Source organism: Budorcas taxicolor, chromosome 9, assembly GCF_023091745.1.
Source record: "Budorcas taxicolor isolate Tak-1 chromosome 9, Takin1.1, whole genome shotgun sequence".
Classification (NCBI taxonomy): Eukaryota; Metazoa; Chordata; class Mammalia; order Artiodactyla; family Bovidae; genus Budorcas; species Budorcas taxicolor.
This window is the reverse complement of record NC_068918.1, coordinates 79,613,212-79,636,260: the sequence shown is the minus strand read 5'-3', so window position 1 is coordinate 79,636,260 and position 23,049 is coordinate 79,613,212. Positions and strand designations below refer to the sequence as shown.

The 23,049-nt window shown below is 43.4% G+C and overlaps 1 protein-coding gene across 2 annotated transcripts in view; it reads right to left on the bottom strand.

Annotated features, from left to right (window-relative positions):
* Positions 1 to 23,049, bottom strand: part of AKAP12 (A-kinase anchoring protein 12) — a 108,791-nt gene that overhangs the window by 19,235 nt on the left and 66,507 nt on the right. The window contains exon 1 of one of the 2 annotated variants that reach the window (XM_052645747.1): positions 7,008 to 7,141. The exons of the other annotated variant lie outside the window; for it this stretch is intronic. Within the exon in view, the coding sequence (XP_052501707.1) occupies positions 7,008 to 7,035 (28 nt within the window). The 5' untranslated portion in view covers positions 7,036 to 7,141. Of the gene's footprint in view, positions 1 to 7,007; positions 7,142 to 23,049 lie in introns of those variants that run through there. 2 annotated transcript variants of the gene reach the window in all.

Here is a 23,049-nt window from a genome sequence, read left to right as displayed (position 1 = left end):
AGGACTTCAAGGGGGAAAAAGTGCATTCTGAATTAGCTCTCTGCTGCTGCTGCTGCTGCTGCTGCTGCTGCTGCTGCTAAGTCGCTTCAGTCATTTCTGACTCTGCGACCCCTTAGACGGCAGCCCACCAGGATCTCCCGTCCCTGGGATTCTCCAGGCAAGAACACTGGAGTGGGTTGCCATTTCCTTCTAAAATGAATGAAAGTCAAAAGTGAAAGTGAAGTCGCTCAGTTGTGTCTGACTCTTAGCGACCCCATGGACTGCAGCCCACCAGGCTCCTCCGTCCATGGGATTTTCCAGGCAAGAGTACTGGAGTGGGCTGCCACTGCTTTCTCTGGAGTTAGCTCTCTACTTGTTCTTTTTATTTGCACCATGAAAAGATTTAGATCTTTCTACCTCATTTTGGACCAAGTGAAGGATCATAGGTGACCAAGCCTTTCTTTCTGTGTGGACCTCCCTTGCACACCGTCCCTGCTTTCCCAGCCCCCAAGTCTATACAGTATCCAGCAGCAGCACCTCACATTTCCCAGGTTCAGGCTAGAGGTGGAGGTTGGGAGACTGCCAAACGTCACACCCACCTTCCAGTTCGTGGTTAGCAGAAAGCTCCTCTAAGGTGTTTCTATGAGAAACACTTCTAGTCTGCATGCAGGTTCTGAGTGAGTTCAAAGATCTTACTTGGTCAGCAAACCAGGTGGCTGTTACACACATAAAAGAATCGCCCAAAAATGTGGGGTGGCATAGAGAAGGGACCAAGCCAGCAGGTTTGCTCTTGGGAATCAGGGAAGCTGCTGAGTGACAGGAGGTAGATTGTGATGGGGGCAAGGGGGTAGGCGGTGGCAGCTTCCAGGAAAGACCCAGTGTCTGCCTATTTGGACAGAGCATGGCAGAATCTACTCATGACCACACTAACGAGCATTTCATTAACACAATTCCTTTCTTCCCCCATTAATATATTCACTGTTAAATGACTTCAAAATCTCTGCTCTAATTTTTTCGAATTTATTTTTTGGTTGCACTGGGTCTTCCTTACTGGGCACTGGCTTTCTCTGGTTGCAGAGCCCCGGCTCTAGGTGCTCGGGCTTCAGTAGTTGTAGCACTGGGGCTTAGTTGCTCCACAGCACATGGGATCTTTCTGAATCAGGGATTGAAGCACTTTCTGGATCAGGGATCGAAGCGTTTCCCCTGCATTGGCAGGCAGATCCTTAACCCCTGGGCCACCAGGGAAGTCCTCCCCTGCTCTAATTTGACATCAGCTCCCTATGGAATTACGGTCTGCCTTTAGATTTGTCCAATGGGATGGGAAGAGGAAAATCAAAAAAGCTTGATTATCTAAGCACCATTGATTTGGAAATGTACTTTCCTGGCACCCAAAAAGTCCTTCCACAGGATACCTGGTTTTAGGTTGAGCTTTTCTGATACAATGCATAACTGTCCCTCCTGCAGAATGCTGAATTATCTAGCCATTTTGCAGAATGCTGCTATTAATACTGAAAGTCTCTTGAATGTCCATAAAGCCCAAAGATGCTCACATATTCGGTGATGCTACAGTTCACCTAAAACTCCACATTCTCACTGGGCATCAAAGATGGTCAAAAGGTTGGGGAAAGGAGTTGGTCCCAGTGTCAATGGGGAAGGGCTCTGGGAGGCAGGATTGGGAGATACTTTCATCTTCATGCAGTCCTGCTCATCAGTGGTCCCACCCCAGTCACTTCAAAGGGTGAGGAAAGACCGCAGTCCTTACAACGGTCCACACACTGATCAGCAGCATGCTAAACACAGCCTTACCAGGTATACGGTGTGTGTCAACATGTTTTTCCTCTAAAGCCACTTGGGGAAGCAACATTATACAAGTCTTGCTTCTTAAGTAAACATCAGCATAAAAATAAAATATCTCTATTCTTCTTTCCTGGGAGAAGATTCTAGTCATATGTCTTCGTGAGACAGTGTCAATATGCTGGAAACATTACTTGGAAAAGAAAAAGATGATTTAAAAAATGATGTAGAAAGTGCTTTAACTCACTTGAAAGTGTTAGTCACTCTCTTAGTGACCCCATGACTGTAGCTCACTAGGGTCCTCTGTCCATGGGATTCTCCAGGCAAGAATGCTCGAGTGGGTTGCCACTTCCTTCTCCTGGGGATCTTCCCAACCCAGGGATTGAACCTGGGTATTCTGCATTGCAGGCAGATTCTTTACTGTCTGAGACACCTCTGCACATGACCTAGAAGAAGCTTCCTTAGGGTGAATGTATAGCTTTATAGATGCAGGAAGGATAAAGGGAGGTCCCAGGTGAAGTGATAGTACAGTTTCTAAAGTTGTCTTATAAAAACAAAGACTCTGAGTAAGCTTTTTGTTTGTTGCTAGGTTTTTCTAAGACGAATGAAAGATCTCCTTAAAGAAAACAGTGTGGAAAGTGAAATGGAGAAGAAAAGTGACAGCTGGTAGTACATCCTTCTGCCGCTGCATTTTAATTTTTAAAAGTATAAACTAGCCTCAGTTACTACTTTATAGGACAATACTTCAAATCTATGACAATAATAATCTGAGTTGCTTAATAGTTTGAACAGTTTAATAAACCCTACCAAGGCTTAAAAGAAAAGGCAACTGAACATTAGTGAAGTGAAATAAACTTGAAAATATATGAACAGTTGTATCTTTAGTAATATCAAAAGAAACCCAAATTTGAAAGCATTTCCTGGATAGAAATTCAACTTTGGCAGAGAACTGTCAAAGCTTTTCCTATTTTGGTGTCATCTTCTACCAAACTGTGTTTATCTGCTGATAAATATCCAGTCAATCCCAATTTATAAAATCACTCACAAGAGGTCTATGATGAGTATGAGCAAATATACATTTTTCTTGTAAAAATATAATCCCCCACCTCCCAAGATTCAAACGGTCCCTGATCCCAAAAGGTTTAAAGATATAGTCCCCTGCCCTAATCCCCACACAGATACCTCCCATCCCAATCTCCAGAAAATGCAAGAACCAGTTGTGAGTCCAAAATCTGCAGGACCGACTTTCTTTTCCTACTCTTTCAAATACTCAGTGATTATGTGATGAAAATATGACTTATTTTCTTTTACTTCAGAGGTTTAAAAGGAAAAAAAAACTTTTAAGGAATATGTCATATTATAGATTACAAAATGTTAACGTTTTTATCCAAACTTAACTGTGTTTGACAGAGGAAAAGTGCATCTCGAATACAGTTATAACCATTGATTTGTTTTTTTTTTTTTTTTGGTTTAGTATAACCAGCTCTGTGCAGTCCCCGAGCACTTCAGGACTGCGTGCTGTGACATCTGGAACTAGTTAGCTTTCCCCCACGACTTGCAGCATTGTCCTGGAATTTCTCCAGGAATTCTCCACATTCTAAATCCATCCCTTATATCTTACACACCGAACCAACTCCCCTCGTTCTAATCCTCATCAACCACAAAAGCCTCCAGGAGATGTGTAACTGGGTTTAAAACTCAGAGAAGGAAAGGCCAGTACAGGAGCATACAGGCTTGGATACTGACATTCCCTGGTTCCTTTTACATCTGAGCCAGTGTGTGAAATTGTGCGCACCACAAAACCAGTATCATCCTTTATGAGAGGAAGAGGTCCTTTATAAATGACTCCACAGCTGTGCTTCTTAGTAGCTGGGAATACCAAGAGAAAATGAGTTTCCATGATAAAAAGGGGATTATTAGGTAACCACCTTTTGCAGGATTATTGTGGGAAATAATGATAATAGCCACCAGAGTGGGTACTCCGTACAAGGCAGTTACTGAGCCAGAGTTGTGAGGTAATTAATTTCATGTCTCACAAGTCCCTTGGCAGAGAGAAGCAGCCCGTGTGTGTGGGCGGGAGGGGTGGGGGTGGTATTTTTTTAATCCTATAAAATGATTTGCATAAAGATATGCATTAACAATAATCGAGAACTGGCGTGATACTGGAGGAGTCTTCCCACTCTGCTTTAGAGATCAAGAATACTGTTGCCTTAATTCCTCATGATATTCTCCATTTAGTCTCAACAATGTGTGTGAGTTAGGGAAAACAGGAAAGATATTTTCCTAATTCAAAACAGTCTCTTTTTTTTTGCTATCATATCACTGATATACGCGTGGAAAGATGATACCTCTTTCATCATCGTCATGTTCAATTATGTATTTTCTAGTATTTTTTTGAATATAAATTTATTTATTTTAATTGGAGGCTAATTACTTCATTTTCTTGGTCATGCCACATGGCAAGTGGGATCTTACGTTCGCTGACCAGGGCTCGAACCCATGCCCCTTGCATTGGGAGCAGAGTGTTAACCACTTGACCCCCAGGGAGGCCTCTATTTTCTACTTTTTTAAACCAAGGCTACTGCGAACACAATGTGAGGGAAGGATTTCAGGAAAGGCAATAGCATGTGATGTGAATAATCAATCATCTCCTGCTTCAGAGTTTGTCGTATTCATTTCAGGAGGGTATGTGCACAAGGTCTGGGGAGGGGACAATATTGGTCAGTATTAGCTGACAGCTTTCCCCTCCTTTACAAAACGAAAACTCATTCCTAAGCAGTTCTACAAAAATGTCAGCAAACCTGTCCAATTCCTATTAAAAATGTCATCAATCCTGCCCAATTACTATTAATTGTGAAATTGAAATACATCCTCACGTTAAGGCCTTCTCACTAAAGAAGCCAAGAGTAACTCTCTCCTACATTATTTAAATGAGCAATGCCTAAGTGACAAGAAACCTTTTGCTAGGCAATCAATGCTGAATGCTAAAAAGTCTACATTGCTTTTCAGGATTCTGACCAGCTATTTAAAGAATATTGATTACAAATCTTCCTCGGTAAAATAACTTGCAGAGGGGGAAAAAATAAAAAAGACAGAGGGCTTCCCTGGTGGCTTGGTGATAAAGAATCTGCCTGCCAATGCAAGAGACATGGGTTCCATCCCTGTCTGGGAAGATCCCACAGGCCAAGGAGCAACTAAGCCCGTGTGCCACAACTATTGAGTCTGTGCTCTAGAGCCCGGGACCTGCACAAAAAGAGACGCTACCAAACTGAAAAGCCCGCACACCGCAACCAGAGAGTAGCCCCTACTCGCCCGCACCAGAGAAAATCCAAGCCATCACAGCAAGGAAGACCCAGCACTGCCAAAAATAAATGAATAAAATTATTTTTAAGAAGACAGCTAAAATTCCTTTTTAATTTTAACTTCTACTATAAAATGGCTGTTTTGATTAAAGCTTTGGAGTTTAAGATTTTCTGCATACTTTAACCAGGAAAAAGTACCATATTTTGTCACAGCCTTCATATCAACATTGTAATAAAAGTAAAACTCAGGAAGCAATCAACCCAGCTACCTAAAGTTGCTCTAAAAATTAGACAGTCCTTCCAACATTTGGCATTCCATTAGGAGCATTCCATTAGGATTATCTGAACCAATTTTTAAAAGCCCCCTCAAGCAACACCCACTCCAGTATTCTTGCCTGGAGAATTCCATGGACAGAGGAGCCTGGTGGGCTACAGTCCATGGGTCACAAAGAGTCGGACAAGACTGAGTGACTTTCACTTCACCAGCATACCAAGTTGATGAACTCAATTTTTGCTAAAAAGGACAACATTTCTTCCCCATAAGAAACTCAGCATGTGATAAACTCATCAAATAGTGAATATGATAAAGATGGTACTACACACAAAAAGCACTCAGAAAAAGTCATCATCATGGAAACTCCACTTCCGGCTGTGACACCCCACAAACCACACTCCCAGGCAGCAGACCCAGGGTTGAAGCCCTCTGTCTTTTTTTTTTTTCCCCCTCTGCAAGTTATTTTACCGAGGAAGATTTGTAATCAATATTCTTTAAATAGCTGGTCATTCGCAGAAAACTTAATGATCTGGAAAAAAATGAATTTTGTATTTTTTTTCCAAATGTTGTACAGTCTAATAATTTTAAAAAGTTTTTTTTAGGCATCAGGAAAATTTTCACACAAGTTAAAGGCTAGCTGAGTTAACTTGGGGAAGGAATGTTAAGGAAATCTCAAAGTAAACAAGCTAATCTATAGGAAGTGAAAGGTATTTTTTGTTTCACTAAACTTTCACATTCATTTCAAATTCCAGAGGAGGAGAAGGCTTTGCAGAGGCAATTGCATTGAGAGAAAATTTAAGTCTTAGAAATACTACACTGCGCTTTTAAGAAAACATTTATTTGGAGAGCAATGATCTCAAATATTTAGAGAGGAGCTGATCTTATAAACCTAAATTAGCAGATGGAGTTTGATTTCTGATGAGGGGAGAAAGCAGAAAGGGGGAGCAAACAAGCAAATTCCTAAGGACTGAAGCTACAGTATAATTGCATGAAAAGATCAAATGACAAGTTAGAGGAGTCCTGAGTACATTCCAAAAGTTTGATATCTGTAACTTATTTGCTAGAGATGGCTATGATGTATTATCATTCACATTCACAGCCAGATTTCTAGAAAGCAAGCTTACGTTAGTCACTAATTTTATAGTAACTATGGCCTTATTGAAACCACCACATAAACCAGAGCTAAACTGTAGTCCCCTAGATGATCCTTCATTCAAAGTTCTAATAAGCAGGTCAAAATGCCAAATACTGCAATTCCTCCGCAAGAATTCACTTTTTTCTCATGACTATAGCGGGCAGTTAGGCTGTCACAATCTATGTTCAGATTCACCCCATTCCAACATGCATCTCCTGTTCCGGTGGGGCTGTCCTTTCCCTCCACCAAGGCGAGAGGTGCAATCCCTTACATTCACACACAAAAACATTCCAGGTCTCCCCTGGGCATCAGGAAGATTCCTGCACGTGTTTGCGTGGCCCTGCTGAGCCAAAGAAAGAATGCTCTTCGGATCAAAAGTCAGCACAGCGAGAGAAGTAGGGGTTCATCAGGGTGCGTCGAGCCAGTTGCCCAGCACCACCCTTCATCCCCACCCCAGGCCAAGGTCAGGGTCCTCCACCTGCCACGGAGGCAGAATATACAGCAGACCCAGCCTCCTCCTTACCTGTGATCGTGAGGACGCCCAGCATCATCGCACAGCGCACCTTGGAGCGGAGAGAGCGGCGAGCCTCGACCTCCTAGGGCGGGTGGCCGGAGCCGCAGGGGGTCTTGTCAGCGGCCCCCCACCGCAGCCTACGCTGGGATCAGCAAAGAGCTGAGAGCCAGGCCACCCTCGGAAGATCAGGGAAAACCAGAGGTGCCCTCGGAGCTGCAGCAAGAAGCGGACTGAGGCTGCCTTTCCCTGGCTAATTATACGAGGACCCACCCAGCCCTCCACCCACCCACCCATCCGGGCCGGCGGGCCCGGGGGCTGGGGGCTGGCCCGCCCTCCCTGCGCTCCGGGGACTTGGCACCGCGCTCGCGAGTCATGTGTTTCGCTTTAAAGGAGAGGAACCCTCCCCGTAGCTGGCCTCTGTTCGTGGTCAGTAAGGCTCTGCGGAGACCCGGGGAGGGTTTCAGAGTTCCTGGGATGAATAAGACCAGAGTCAGCAGCATTTTATCTAAACCGTTACTTCATTCCTGGCACCGATTTACTTCTGTAGCTCAGCTTTTTAATATTACTTAAAGAAAGACATTAAATTCTACCGCCATTAAACACACACACACACACACACACACACACACACACACACACACACACACTGTGTTCTGTATCCTTATGTTTGTTTAGAGGCTGATGAGGTGCAAAAATGCTGTTCCCTTTTAGCACTTATAGTATTTTGTATTTTCACCATCTGCTTCACACACGCACTGCGCTGATCTGGGGTTGGCAACCCTCAGTTGTCTTGTTTCCTGAACCCTTTGAGAAGGGCTGTTACAAGGCGAACATGTGTCTTCAACACTTAATCAAGGCAACTTAAAAAAAAGAAAAAACCCAAATATTTGAACATTACTTTTTTTTTTAATGGTAGAAGTTAGCTAACAGACACACAGCATGAAAATCAGTCAGAGCCGATATTTAAAACTCAGAAATTTTCAAGCAGCCCTACATTTGTAAAATCTTTTTTTCAATGCAATTTCAGATTTATTCTGTATAAAGACACAGGATAAGTGATAAGTTGGAGGGTTCTTACGATTGTGACACATTATTTCCCATCTTAATTTTCTGTTAGCACAGGTCCGTTTAGGTCCCCTGGGGTTTGTTTCCCTTTTTTTCATCCTTTTCCTCTTTATCACTTCATGCCTTGCCTGTCTGACCCCATTAGCACAGGCTCTCCCTCTAAGTAAACAAAAGATAGGTTTTACTTTTTCTTCAGACAGTGAACCTCTTGCTCATCCCTGCTCCAGGGCCAGGGAGAAAGGTGGGGGACTTGGGTTGACCAGAGTGGGCACAGAAAAAGAGGAGGGAGGAGGGGAACAGAATTATCAAAACAAACAAACAAAAAAATCCAAAAAGCACCGACAGGCAGGCAGGGATGACACGTCGTTGCTCCCTCTGGCCGCGAGGGGGCGCCACGCACCATATCAGACCTGCACTGAGCAAGGTTAAGGCGCACCACTGCCGGCGATCAGACCTCGTTGATAAAACCATCTTCTGCCTCTCTCTAGAGCCGACTTACCCCGTATACTTACCCCGTATATTTCCGCGAACACCCAGCCTAGCCATACGTCCGCTTGGGAACAGCAGTGATGCGCGCCTTTTCGAGACGCCTAGGAGCTGATTCCCAGAGAGAGCCACTGAGCAGCCTCCTAACCTTTTATCTTCCCTAGAGGAGCCTTCACTTTGGTTCACAAATTGCTTCAATTACAGTCCCTCTGGTGCGTGTGAAATGTTGCTGGTGCCTGTTGTCCCTCCAGAGTCCTCATAGCCAAGGGGTCAGAGCAGCTCTGCATTCTTTTGCTCCCCGCCCCTATCTATCTATCCCCGCTTCCCCCCACCCCCAACCCTGCAGAGTCCCTTAGTTGTGCAAAATCAGGGAGAAAGCCAGCTCTGCGGGCTGCTCTGCTGGCCTCATGAAATGAGTGGTCAACATTCAAGCTTCCAAAATGTGTGCACCAGCCTGGGCTCCCCGGGGAGCTGAGGTCTCAGCTGCGTCATTTCTCAGCACCAGCTGCTGGGGGCAGCAGATGACTATCACCTGGGGCCCCCTCAAGGACAGTCAAACTTCTAGGTGGATCTGTCGATTCTGACCTTGCTTGGCTGTGCCACCAGCTCCTCTCCTTTCTAAAAATCCAAATGCTGGGACTTCCCTGGCGCTTCCACCGCAGGAGGCATGGGTTCCATCCCTGGTCAGGGAACTAAGATCCTCCTGTACCTGTGCAGTGTGGCTGAAAACAATTTTTTGAAATAAAAATAGAAGTCCAAATTCTAACAACAGGAAGGCATCATCTGGATGGAGGAAACATCATCGGGATGGAGAAATATCACAAATGTAAGGTCTACTTAAAACATTTAAAAGGTGAATGTATTGCTCTTCAGCTTTGGTGCCTGAACTTTTTTTTTTCTTTTTATGACATTGGTGAAGACACCAACACAGCGGACTTGATATTCTTAAAGAGGCAGTTTAGACCTGGAGGCCAAGCAAGAGATCATGTGGCAAGCTGTCACCTCTCTTAGCAGACAGTCCTTGTTGGACCTTCACCTCAAAGAGAAATCAAGGACAGGGCATGTGGAACAGCTGCCTGATAAGCCTCTGTGTGTCTTGGATTTACAGAGAAAAGTCATCAATAAGGATAAAAGCTGGATGGAGTGAAGATCAGACCCCAGGTAAGTGTACAATGCAGGCAACCTTCTTTGGTTATCACTTCCATTCCTTATTTGCTTCTTTTTGTTACATCAGAATTTTTGGAGGAATATATCATCACCCAAAGCAAAAATGATGGGAAAACGTTTACCAGTATCCTAAATGAGTGGATGATTGGGGGGGGTGAGTGTTTTCCCCAAACTTCCTGGTTCATTCAACAAATATTTACCAAGTTCTAGCTCCATGTTAATTGTGCTAAGCCCCTGGGGATAGAGTTGGATACTGTCCTTACCCTTGGGGATCTCAGTCTTGGGTGGTAAACACACCGAAGGGAAGAAGTGGGGTCACTTCAATATAGCTGACCTCAGGTAACGTCTGAGTTAGCCTCTGAAATGATGGGAGATTCGAGGGGGCAGCCCGACCTGAGGATGAGCAGACGAAGGCAGTCCTGCAGAGGGGCGGTATGGGGGAGGCAGGAACGGGGCACTTAGGGGGCATTAGTCAGTTCTTTATAGCTTTGGGGCTTCCCAGGTGGTGCTAGTGGTACAGAACTCGCCCTGCCAACGCACAAGACTTAAGAGATGAGGGTTCTATCCCTGGGTAGGGAAGATCCCCTGGAGAAGGAAATGGCAACCCACTCCAGTATTCTTGCCTGGAGGATCCCATGGATAGAGGAGCCTGGTGGGCTAGAGTCCATGGGGTTGCACAGAGTCAGACACGGCTGATGTGACTTCAGGCAGGCACAGGCTCAGAGTCAGCTTGAGGAGACCGGGAGCAGGAAGGGACAGAAGTGATAACTAGAGATGAGACAAGACATATTACATTGGAGGCCAGAGTATGAAGGGACCTTAATGACATCTTAAGAACACTGTAACAAATAACCCAATTAAAGAAAAAAGGGATCTGGATTCCCTGGTGGTCGTGTGGTTAAGACTCAGTTCTTTTATTCCCACAGCCTGGGTTCAGTTCCTGGTCAGGGAACTAACATCTCACTCTTGGGCCACAGCTAGAAAGCCTGCACACCACAACTGGAAAGTCCATGCACCACAACAAAGATAATAAATATATTTTTAAAATGATGGAGGATCTGAATGGACATTGCTCTAAGGAGGACAACACAAACAGACACATGAAAAGATGCTCAAGGTTATGAGCCATTAGGAAACTGCAAACAAAACCACAATGAGATACCAATTCACACTCACTGCTGCTGCTGCTGCTGCTGCTAAGTTGCTTCAGTCCTGTCCGACTCTGTGCAACTCCATAGACGGCAGCCCACCAGGCTCCCCCGTCCCTGGGATTCTCCAGGCAAGAACACTGGAGTGGGTTGCCATTTCCTTCTCCAGTGCATGAAAGTGAAAAGTGAAAGTGAAGTTGCTCAGTCGTGTCCGACTCTTCGTGACCCCATGGACTACAGCCTACCAGGCTCCTCCATCCATGGGATTTTCTAGGCAAGAAAATTGCTGGCGCAAGAGGCACCAGTGCCCTCTCCATCACACTCACTAGAATGGCTATAATCAAAAAGACCGACAAGAGTTTAACAAAGAAAGAAACTGGACCCTCGTACACTGGTGTGTTGACATATTATTTGATTACATCGGGAACAGGCAAGTCTATAAGGACAGAAAAATGGACTAGCAATTACTCAGACCCAGAGAGCTGGAGAGAGAGGCTGCTAGCAGGTATGGGGGTTCTTTGCCATGATACAAACATGTCCTAAAATCGACTGTGCTGATGGTTGTACATTTCTGTGAATAAACTAAAAACCAAAAACATGTATACTTTAAATGGGTCACCTGCATGATGTGTGGATGATATCTCATGAAACCTTTTTTTTCTTTTTCAAGAAAAAAGAACTTCGTATGAGTTCTGGAGGCTGCAGGGAACCATCAGAGGCTTTGGAGCACAGCTAGTGTCACACAGTTGGAACTGTGATTTAGAAAAACTAACTGGGCAGTAACGACAATGAGAAAGACGCTCTAGAAATAAAATCGATGGAAACCACGGTGACCAAGGTGAGGAAGGAGTCCAAAAGTTGGCAGCACTCACATCTCTGAGATCATCTGAATGGAATGCAGCAGGTGAAGTCAAAGGTCCGGAACACTGAGGAAGACGAATCTGAACAGCGGCTCTGAGAATGGACAGAGGTTAGAGGAAGCCCAAGGTGGAGGGGACTCGAAGATGGAAACAGCAGAAATAGTGGGATGCCTGCACATCACAAAGCGGTGACTCAGGAGAAGAACTCAGGAGAACTCAGGAAGCCTCGCAGCCCAGCGAGGCTGGACAAGTGGGCAAAAAAGACCAAAACACCAGGGTCAGCACAGATGCGAGGTTCATTAACTTCCTCCAAGGAGGCATTTAACTTACACGTGAGCATCGTCGGGAACTAGGGACTTGTGCGTGCATGCTAAGTCGATTCAGTCATGTCCAACTCTGCGACCCCATGGACTGTAGCCCGCCAGGCTCCTCTGTCCATGGGATTCTCCAGGCAAGAACACAGGAGTGGGTTGCCATTTCCTCCTCCAGGGGAGTCTTCCTGACCCAGAGATTGAGCATCAGGAACTGGAGACTTGGACTCACCCCCAATCCACTCCTAACACCCATCACCCCTCCTTTCATTTTTCTTTTCACCCCAGCTTTACATTCAGAGGAAAATAAACCCAAACCCAATGAGGTTGCTTTTCCTCTGGCTGCAAAGGGCAAATGAAATCTGAAGGAGCCTCTATGCACTGTTGCTCCTTTAAAATGCTTCAAAGAGATCATCTTGTGTTGAGTTAGAACTTGCTGCCAACTAATAACCATGAAGATGAAACTATACACTGAATTAAATGACATTGGGCAGGTTCTCCTGGGCTCAGTGTATTTTCAAATCTTCTCTGCTCCTTTGCTAGGAACACAGGCAAATACCAGTTAATTGAATTTTATGGTCCAGTTGAATTGGACATGTTTGTGTAGACATGGTTATTTTGATTCAAAATCCTTAAGACAAATAATCTGAAGACTAGTTCCTCAAAGGGACTATTGTAATACAACAGAAAAGCTAAGGGGGATTTAAAAGTCACTTAGCAAGACAATTTATCAAAAAAAAAAAAAAAAAAAAAAGGAAAGGGGGAAATTAAATAAAAAAACCTCAATCCAAATAATAAAAGTGATATAGAATAAGTTTATTTCTCCTCTTGTTGAGTTCACATTTTTAATATTCAACTTGGCAATTCTAGTTTTATTAGCTATACCAAATCAAAGTATAAATTTATATATGAAAATTTTAACTGCTTGGGACGTATAATATATTTAAAGAACTTAAGTGTCCCAATACTAGGAAAATAGTTTATTTAACTCTTCACTGGACTATCTTGCAAAACAACATGTTTGAAGCAGTTAGTGACATGGAGAAATGCTTACGTTGATAGAGAAAGCCACACACCTCTTTGTTCAGTATATAAACTATATATTCAATACAATCTTGATTTTGCTTTCTAAAATATGTTCACATAAGTGAGGCTGAGCGAAAAAAAAGAGCCCAAAAAGAAAACTATCAAAAACCAACCAGAGTGGAATTATGGGCAATTTCTGTCCTGATATTTTCCTACACTTTACAAATCTTCTACAACAAGCTCTGTTACTCTCATGGTTGTAAGGCAAGCACATCTGATAACCAGCTGTGGTTGTTGCACAGAGGGGACCCGCGCTGCCAGACCTTGAACCTTCCAGGGATACCTCCGATTCCATTAAAAATGCAAGGCAGACTTGGGGCTTCCCTGGTGGTCCAAAGAATTTGCCTGCTGATGCAGGGGACATGGGTTCGATCCCTGGTCCAGGAAGATTCCACGTGCCACGGAGCAACTAAGCCCATGAGTCTCAACTACTGAGCCCCATAGAGTAGCAGCTACTGAAGCCAGTCCGCCTAGAGCCTGTGCTTCACAACAAGAAAAGCCACTGCAACTAGAGAGTAGTCCCCGCTGGCCACAGCTAGAGAAAGTCCTCTCGCAGCAACAAAGACTCAGCACAGCCCCAAAATAAAATAAATTATAAAAATGCAAGGCAGTCTAAATCATGATCTTAAACTCCCAATCATGGAATATATAAACTAGCAAGCTGAAAGCAGATTCCCATCCAAGTATAATCTTCTAAAAATTAGCAAGTAACCACAAAGGTGTTTCACTACCAAATCTGGTCAGGAATTGGCACAGGAATCAAATTCTTTCCTGAGTGCCTTGTGTTCAAATCCCTGATTCTTCTTAAGACTCTGAACACTCGTATTTGGTTTGGTCTAAAAAAGATTGCAAAGTCTTAAAAACAAGTTGTAGTTCTGGTTCTTCTGATAGCAGTGTGGCCAGGAGTAAGGAATTCTTCTAACTCTCTGGGCTTCAACTGATGGGAGAATAAAGATACCACTAGTGCTAATGTTATCTTAAGCACTACCAAGTGTATTTGAGAAACATAATAAATGTTAGCTATTATGCGTAAACTATCCACTTCCCAACAGGGTAAAAACTGGTTCATGGTTGACCTTATTCTTTTACATATGAAGCACAGATTTTAAACATATATATATATATATATACACACACACACACACACACATGGCTTCCCTGATGCCTCAGTGGGTAAAGAATCTGCCTACAATGCAGGAGACCCAGAAGACGAGGGTTCAATCCCTGGGTCGGGAAGATCCCCTGGAGGATGAAATGGCAACCCACTCCAGTATTCTTGCCTGGAAAATTCCATGGACAGAGAAGCCTGGTGGGCTCCAGTCCGCGGGGTTGCATGGCTGAGACTGAGCATAGCATAATATGTAGAGACAGACAAACAGAGGCATCATATTATATAAACTGGTGCACAGTATACCTCTGCTATAAAAATGGGGGAGGGGAACGAGTTACGGAAAAAAGACTTAGCTTGGCAAGGCAGTGGTGAAAAGGTTGAGAAATACTGGTTTAAATATACTTAAGTCTCATTTTAAAAGAATCCTTTGGAAAAATACGTCTATACAAAGCAAGAATGCCCTTTTATCATCAATTTCTCAGAAATGCATCCTGACAAGAGAAGCATCATCGTGCACTAACAGTAATTAACCTGAGGCTCCTCTGGATCTTTCAGAAGAGAATGAGACAATCTTTGACTTGCCTGGAAAGTCCTTCTCCAAAGGAGTGGGAGGGAGAGGCTAGCTGAATGTTCGCACTGAGAAGAGAGAACTGACAGTAGTGACCTACCCAAGACCCACTGGCTGACTGCAGCTGCTCCTCTGAAATTGATGTAAGCCCACCAGCAAGCCACACACAAGACTTTAAATTTTCTTCTTCTGTCACGTTTCCTTCTTCTTCCCTTCCTTCCTTCCTCTCTCCCTCACTTCCTTTTTTTTTTTTTTTTTTTGGTCTTTCTTTCTTGTGGCTTGCAGGATCTTAGTTGCCCAACTAGGGATCAACCCTCACCCTTGGTGTTGAAAGTGCTAAGTCCGAACCACTGGACCACCAGGGAACTCCCAACTTTAAATTTTCTAGTAATCACATTCAAATGAATAATACTAAACAGCTGAGGTTCATTTTAATATATTTATCTAACCCTGTATCTATATTTTATCTAGTCCAGTTATGCCAATATGTGCTAAAAATGAAAAAATATTAGGAAAATATTTTACATTCCTTTTTGGACTGAGTATTTCACATGAACAACACATCTCAAATAGGATCAGCCACATTCCAAGTGCTCAACAGCCTCATATGGCCAGAACACAACTTCTAAAACTGTGAAAGTAACTGAACGTCTCCATGGACTGAATTGTCTCCTAAGGACAATTCCTGCTTCATTCAGGACAGTTCCACCCAGCTTCCATCTCCTTGCCTCCTGAACAGAAACCACCAAGCTGTCCACTCACAGAATTGCCCTCACTTCTTCAGCATCCAGTCTAGTGATGATGCCTTTGTTTTCTCAGAATCACCTACATAAGCACAAATCCTATAATAAAGCCCTCCCACCTCCCTGTTACTGAGTCACCCATGCTAGAATCCTCCCTTAGTATAACAGGCTAAAGAAACCTAACTTGGTTTGACCACACGAGTTCCTGGTGGCCTCTAAGTGGCAAGGAATTAAATTCCCATTGATAGATTTAATTGGTGCAGCTGTCTCTTTCACAATTTCTTAATTTGAGTTAATATATTGAAATCTGGGGGCTTCCCTGGTGGCTCAGAGGTTAAAGCGTCTGCCTGTAGTGTGGGAGACCTGGGTTTGATCCCTGGGTTGGGAAGATCCCCTGGAAAAGGAAATGGCAACCCACTCTAGTATTCTTGCCTGGAGAATCCCATGGATGGAGGAGCCTGGTAGGCTACAGTCCACGGGGTTACAAAGAGTCAGACACGACTGAGTGACTTTAAACATTTAAACAAACAAACGTATTGAAATCTATTATTTTCCCACCAACTTTCACTGTAATCACACATAATAATAAAGTGTTTACAAGGAAATATATATATATATGAAATATGAAAGTAAAAATCGCTCAGTCGTGACCAAGTCTTTGAGACCCCACGTGGCCTGCCAGGCTCCTCTGTCCCTGGAATTCTCCAAGCCAGAATACTGGAGTGGGTAGCCTTTTCCTTCTCCGGGGGATCTTCCCAACCCAGGGATCAAACCCAAGTCTCTTGCATTGCAGGAGTATTCTTTACTACCAGGGAAGCCCATATACCAGGCTTCCCTGGTAGTCTCAAACTATATAACTTTTATATATATATAAAACTTAAAAGGTTGACTAGGGACTTCCCTGGTGGTCTGGTGGTTAAGAATCTACCTGCCAATGCAGGAGACATGGGTTCAATCTCTGGTCCAGGAAGAACCCACATGCGGCAAGGCAAGGAAGCCTGTAGGTCCCAACTACTGAGCCCGTATTCTAGAGTCCATGCCCTGCAACAAGAGGACTCACTGCAGTGAGAAGCCTACACACCAAACTAGAGAAAGTGCATGGGAAGCAACAAAGACCCAGTGCAGCCAAAAAAAAAAAAGGTCAACGAGACTATTTAGACTGGCTTCAAAACTACTTGCAAAGCAAAAATTTACACTTGCAGTAGGAATAAATTTATTTAACCTGTATTCACATGAATTACAATTTACTTGTAAAGACAATTTTTTTACAAATCTAGAGTGTGACAGAATCCATTGCCTAGATGAAGAATAAAATCCGGATGACAGAATTTACTTCGGATCCTTCCAGAAAACAAAGTCCTGCTCACCAAAATTTATTGCATAAATTCCAAGGTCATGGGAATTCCCTGGCAGTCCAGCAGTGAGGACGCCACACTTTCACTGCAGACAGCCTAGGTTCTGTCTCCCTGGTTGAGAAACTTAAGATCCCACCAGCTGAACAGCTCGGCCAAAAAAAAAAAAAAAAAAAAAAACAGAATGGAATGTTTAGAACACAAATCAGTTCTTAGAAATTAAAAATATAGTAACAAGATGAAATCTAGGGACTCTGATGGTCCAGTGGCTGACTCTTCGCTCCCAATGCAGGGAGCCCAAGTTCCATCCCTGGTCAGGTAACTAGATCCCATATGCCACAAATAAAGATTCTGCATGCCACGCTGAGTGAAGGCAGTCAGGCAGACAGGGAGAAATGTCATATGACATCCCTTATATGTGGAATCCAAAATGATACAAATGAACTTACTTAAAAAACAAAAGGAGATTTATAGAGAAGGAACTTATGGTGGCGGGGGTGGGCAGGCAAAGTGGGAGAGGGTAAAGGAGGGACGGTTAGGGAGTTTGGGGGAAAAATACTTGCAGTGGAAAGAACATTATCAAGTTTAATTTAAAGAAATCATTTTGTGCTGAGCAAATAATTCCTCTTGCTATCTTCCTAACAACATCATTCAAATTATGATGTTGTTCTGTAAATTATACTCTTCCTGAAACTATTAAATAATCTACTAATTCTGAGGGGGAAAAAAAAAAAAAAGATCCCTCATGCCACAGCTAAGACCCACACAGCTAAACAAATAAAATCATTAAAAAAAAAAAGATGAAATCTAATCTTGAGGACATTTTTCAAGAATAAAGAGATGCAAACTACATGGGGGAAAAAAGCTTTCCTTAGAATCATTCTAGAAGTTCTAAAATTGGAATAGTAATCCCCAAAAGAGATCAAAGAAAAAGAGGGGAAGGGAAGACATAGCTTCCTAGGAACGAAGTTTCTAGACTGAAGAGGTCACATGAACCCAGCATGTTGAGTCAATGGATTCACATGAAGATTCATCACTCTAAAATCTTCACGAGACAGAGGACGAAAAGGACTCTGTGAGCCAGTGAGCTACCCAGGGGATTAAGATCAGAACAGTGTCAGGTGCCAATGGTAATATATTTATCAACATGACAATGACAGAATCTTAATGCACCAGAACACAGAGCAGAAATTAACACAACTGGGGGACACTCAGGGCCAAGGCTTGATGAGCTTGAGGAAATCCTTGGATTTCTGTACACCGAGCTTACAAAGGGAGGCCACGAAGCTTTTTGATGGAGACTACTGTTTTACATCATCCACTTCCACTTTTTTTTTTTTAAGCTATGTTTTATTTATTTATTTGGCTGTACCAGATCTTAGCTGTGGCACGCAGGATATTCCATCTTCCTTAAGGTACTCGAATCTTTTTTTTTTTTTAGTTGCGGTATGGGAACTCTTGTGCTCGCTTTGGCAGCACATATGACACGCAAATTCATGAAGCATTCCACATTTTGGGGGGGCTTCCCTGGTGGCTCAGCTGGTAAAGAATCCACCTGCAATGCAGGAGACCTGGGTTCGATCCCTGGGTTGGAAAGATCCTCTGGAGAAGGGAATGGCTAACCACTCCAGTATTCTCGCCTGGAGAATTTCATGGAGTGTATAGTCCATGGGGTCACAAAGAGCTGGACACAACTGAGCGATTTTCACTTTTTATTTCATGGGAACTCTTAATCTTGGCATGTGGGATCTAGCTCCCTGACCAGGGATTGAACCCAGGCCCCCTGCATTGGGAACATGGAGTCTTAGCCACTGGACTGGTCCGCCAGGGAAATCCTGACAACCACTTTTTTACAACTAACAATGCCTGGGATGTAGGGGTGGGGGTGCGGGTGGGGGAAATCTTCCACTTTATTTACAACTAACAATTACTTGAGGCTTCCCAGGTGGCCCAGTGGTAAAGAACCTGCTCGCCAATGCAGGAGATGCTGGTTTGATCCCTGAGTCAGAACCATCCCCTGAAGAAGGAAGTGACAACCCACTCCAGTATTCTTGCCTGGGAAACCCCATGGACAGAGGAACCTGGCGAGCTACAGTCCACCAGGTCACAAAGAGTTGGACATAACTTAGCAACTAAATAACAGCAACAATGACTTGAAAGGTGGGACTTCTCCTATTCGTATCTCTAACCACTCCATCATGTAAGGCTGTCTGCTTACCATCACGTTGAGTGGAGTATCAAAAGGGATGATTAACAATTCATCACGTGCCATTTGTCATGTTTCTTTCATTGATATGGTGTTCATTCTATCTGACGGTAGTTCCTCTAGCAGCATCCTTGATACGGGAACTCCTTTCTATGCTTCTGTATCAATTTACTTTTCTACGCCAATCAATTTTTTCAGTACTTAATCCTTGGTTTAAAGGAAACTAAGTTGTTCTCATGTTTGTAAAGAGTCTGAGGAATAAACTACTCTTTAAAAGTGGGAATATTGAAAGTAAAACCTAGTTATGGTTGGCAAGCTTCCATCAAGGACATCCATATCTGAAATATATACATCAGCCCTGGCATTTTTCTTTGAATGTGAGGCAGCTTGTTTTCTCTGGGGATGTTCTGCCTGCAGGAGAAAAGATGAAAGACAGGATAAACGTCTTAGAGGGCCACGATGTGGAAAAGGGAGGTGAGTTTGTGCTTTGTAGTTCCAGAAGGCAGCACTGGGAGCTGGCGGCAGTTGGAGGGGGTATATTTTCACTCCAGTCGAATAACAGGTTTCCTTTTATGGAGAAACTCCAAACCTTCAGAGTTTAAGCAGAAGAGCCTCCTATGTGGGAGCAGGAGCCTGGCATAGACAGCCTCGAAGTTCTTTCCCCCTGAGACTTCTGGGTCCCCAATCCGGCTTTCCAGCTGTCAGTCATGAAGGCAGGTGTCATGGGCTCATTTGCATACTCTCCAGATTCATACGTTGGAACCCTAACTTTTGACACATGAAAATGTAGCTTTATTTGGAGAGAAACCTTTCACAAAGATGACTAAGTTAAAATGAGAGTGGACCCGAATGCAATCTGACTGGTGCCTTATGAGAGGCCATTAGGACACACAGAGACACCCGGGATGGGCAAGGCCACAGGGACAGGGCGAGACGGTGGCATCAACAAGCCAAGGTCGAAACTAAACCTGAGGGCACCTTGGTCTTGACTTGCCAGCCTCTGGGACTGTGAGAAAATAAATGTCTGATATTTAAACCACCCATTCTGTGATATATTATTTTGGCCGCCCCAGCAAACTAACACAGCAGGATAACTGCCTCATGCTTTGGTGTCAGCTGAAACAGGTCCATGTTAAGACACATTAAAGCAACCGGTTCGTTCAATTAATTCAATAGCATATATCAGTTTTCACCAAAAGTAACTAATGCGTGCATTGTTAACTGAGGGGGTGGGGGGGCTGCCTGATATCACACTGTGAAAGTGAAAGTCAGTCACCAGTCGTGTCTGACTCTTTGTGACCCCATGGACTGTAGCCCATGAGGCTCCTCTGTCCATGCGATTCTCCAGGCAAGAATGCTGGACTAGGTTGTCATTTGCTTCTCCAGGTATCACATTGAACCTACTCATTAATTATAAAAGCAGTTAACAAACATTCAAAGTATGGTGCTTAAGAACAAGGCTCAAGTGACAGGCTAAAAAGCTGTAGAACTTAAGCTCTTCCAGAGATACATACAAATATAGATCAGAGGATGTACATTCTCAAAGCATCCTTTCATATAATATAGGGACATTATGCTTGGAACATACAATGCCAGAACCATCTGGGGGATGCTTTATCAGGTGAAACCGGGGGTGTTTTAAGAATGTCTTTGAGAAAACATCTAAAGGATTTTTATTCAATAAATGTTAAATTTAATGTTTCCATCCATGGCTTCATCACCGTTAGAAAAACCATTTATTGCCATGGTCCCGCCTTGGCAGGTTATGTAGACAAGTGCATAGGCCATCTTACCTAGGCTCCTCCTCAACTGTGCCAGAGCATCCATCCTATTCATGCGTGTACAGAGCATTCACCCTATTCACGGGTGCCCTGGAAAACTACAGCCATCTGTAGGTAAATCTTAGCAGTAATTTAAACAAGTCTTTGGGGGCCTTTATCAACATCTTTCGCTCATCCTACTGGGCCAGAACCAGCTGTTATTACATGATTCCCATGTTACTTTGTGGCCACACTTAGGCAGCTCTTATCTTTCTTTCATACCTAAATAGTTACATATGGAGACTTTCTTGAATGTTTTCCCAGCTGAACTTTTTGTTCATTAAAGTAAAACTTCAGGGACTTCTCTGGTGGTCCAGTGGTTTAGACCCCACGCTTCCAATGCAGGGGTCACGGGTTTGATCCCTGGTCAAAGAACTAAGATCCCACATGCTGCATTTTGTTGTTGTTCAGTCACACATGCCCTCCTCTCCCCCAAAACCTACCAAATACTAAAATAAAAAAGCAAAACTTCAAATCTAGAAAATGGCTTTTAAGATCAGACTAAAAAGAAGAGCATAAAAGTGTTTTTATAAAAAGGCATAATGAAATTGCCAAGTAGATTCCTACCTGCCCAAAGTCACCTGTGTATCTTCAGTGACTTATCCATCATTTGGTTGTTTTAATGCCTATATTTCCAGCACTACTGACGTGACTCAGTCATAGAATTTCAGAGATGGATGAGGATGTTCATTTTACAGATGGAAACTGATGCTCAGTGAGATAAAGGGATGTATTCAACTCAAGGTCATAGAAAAAGAGAAAGGCAGCCTGGCCTGGGTTTTACTCTCCTGCAATGAACTGATTATAAAGGGAGGATGGACAGAGGTCTTACTCCTTCTTACTCCCCTCACACCAAATTTTTCAAGTTACAATGAAAGCCAAGTTTCATCGCACCGGCAGACTTAAATATACTTCAGAGAGGGGAAAAAAAATCTCTATATAGCTTGGTTGTTAGTTACTGAAAAATAAATCTGCGTTTCTTTAAAGATGAAAGCAATAGAGTATTTGTACCAGAAATTTGTCAATGACATAAGTAATTTCAGAGAGGCACGCTAAAAATACTGCTGCAGAGCAGAGGGCTGAATTAAAACCAGTTCCCAGAAACTGCAGACTGTAGGACTTTTGCCTAAGTTCAAGGCCTGTTTTGTGAGTGTTTCAAAACATTACAAAACAGGATACAGCTTGAGAAAATGTCATGCAATAATAGTGTATTTGAAATACCAGAGTGTTGGAAGGGAGACCCCTCTCTTTGTCTACCCAGCCCTCATATGTGATCGCATCGCTGGGAGTTATCATTTAATTGCAGGCAGGTCAGGGTCTGATTCCATGTCTCCAGGCAACAACACCTGGATAACCAATGGTGGGCACCTTCAGAGCCCAGCACTGAAAGTAGCTTTATTAGCGCTGATGCAACAAAGGAAACAGAGCCTCGGCTACATCTAAAGAGCTCTGCATTTGGGGATGCAGGGAATGAATTGATAAAAAGGGAAAAATCAAACAGATCCTCCTCTCCCATATGAGTGAAAATGTAATCTTGTTAACTCTAAGTTGAAAACTGTTTTCACTTATCCAGGTACTATTTTTGAGGGACTTCCCTGGCAGTCCAGTGGTTAAGACTTTGTCTCCTAGTGCAAGGGGGGGTGGATTCGATCTCCTATTGGGCAGCTAAGATCCCTCATGCCTTGCAGCCAAGAAATCAAAACAGAAACAGTATTGTAACAAAGTCAATAAACACTTCAAAAATGGCCCCCATTAAAAAAATCTTTAAAAAATATTTTTTTGAGCACTAACTGGGCGTCGGACATTGTTCTACACTCAGGGGACTCAAGACGGAAACATACAAATCCCATCCCCACCCCCCATGCCAAGAAATCTCTGCTCTCACGGTTCTTCTTTTGTAGACATAGGCATACTGAATGCCAGATGTTGACAACATCTGACATAGAGAAAAATAAAGGAAAGAGGGTAGTATTTGAGCAACAGGCATGCCTTCATGAGAATACTAACAAGGTACCAGTGATGTCACAAACTGAAGAACAAAAGGGACTAACTAGCTCATAAGAACATTTCTTCCTGGCTAGGAAAGCCACCTCTCACAGAAAAACAAGTATTTTGCAGGGGGGAGGGG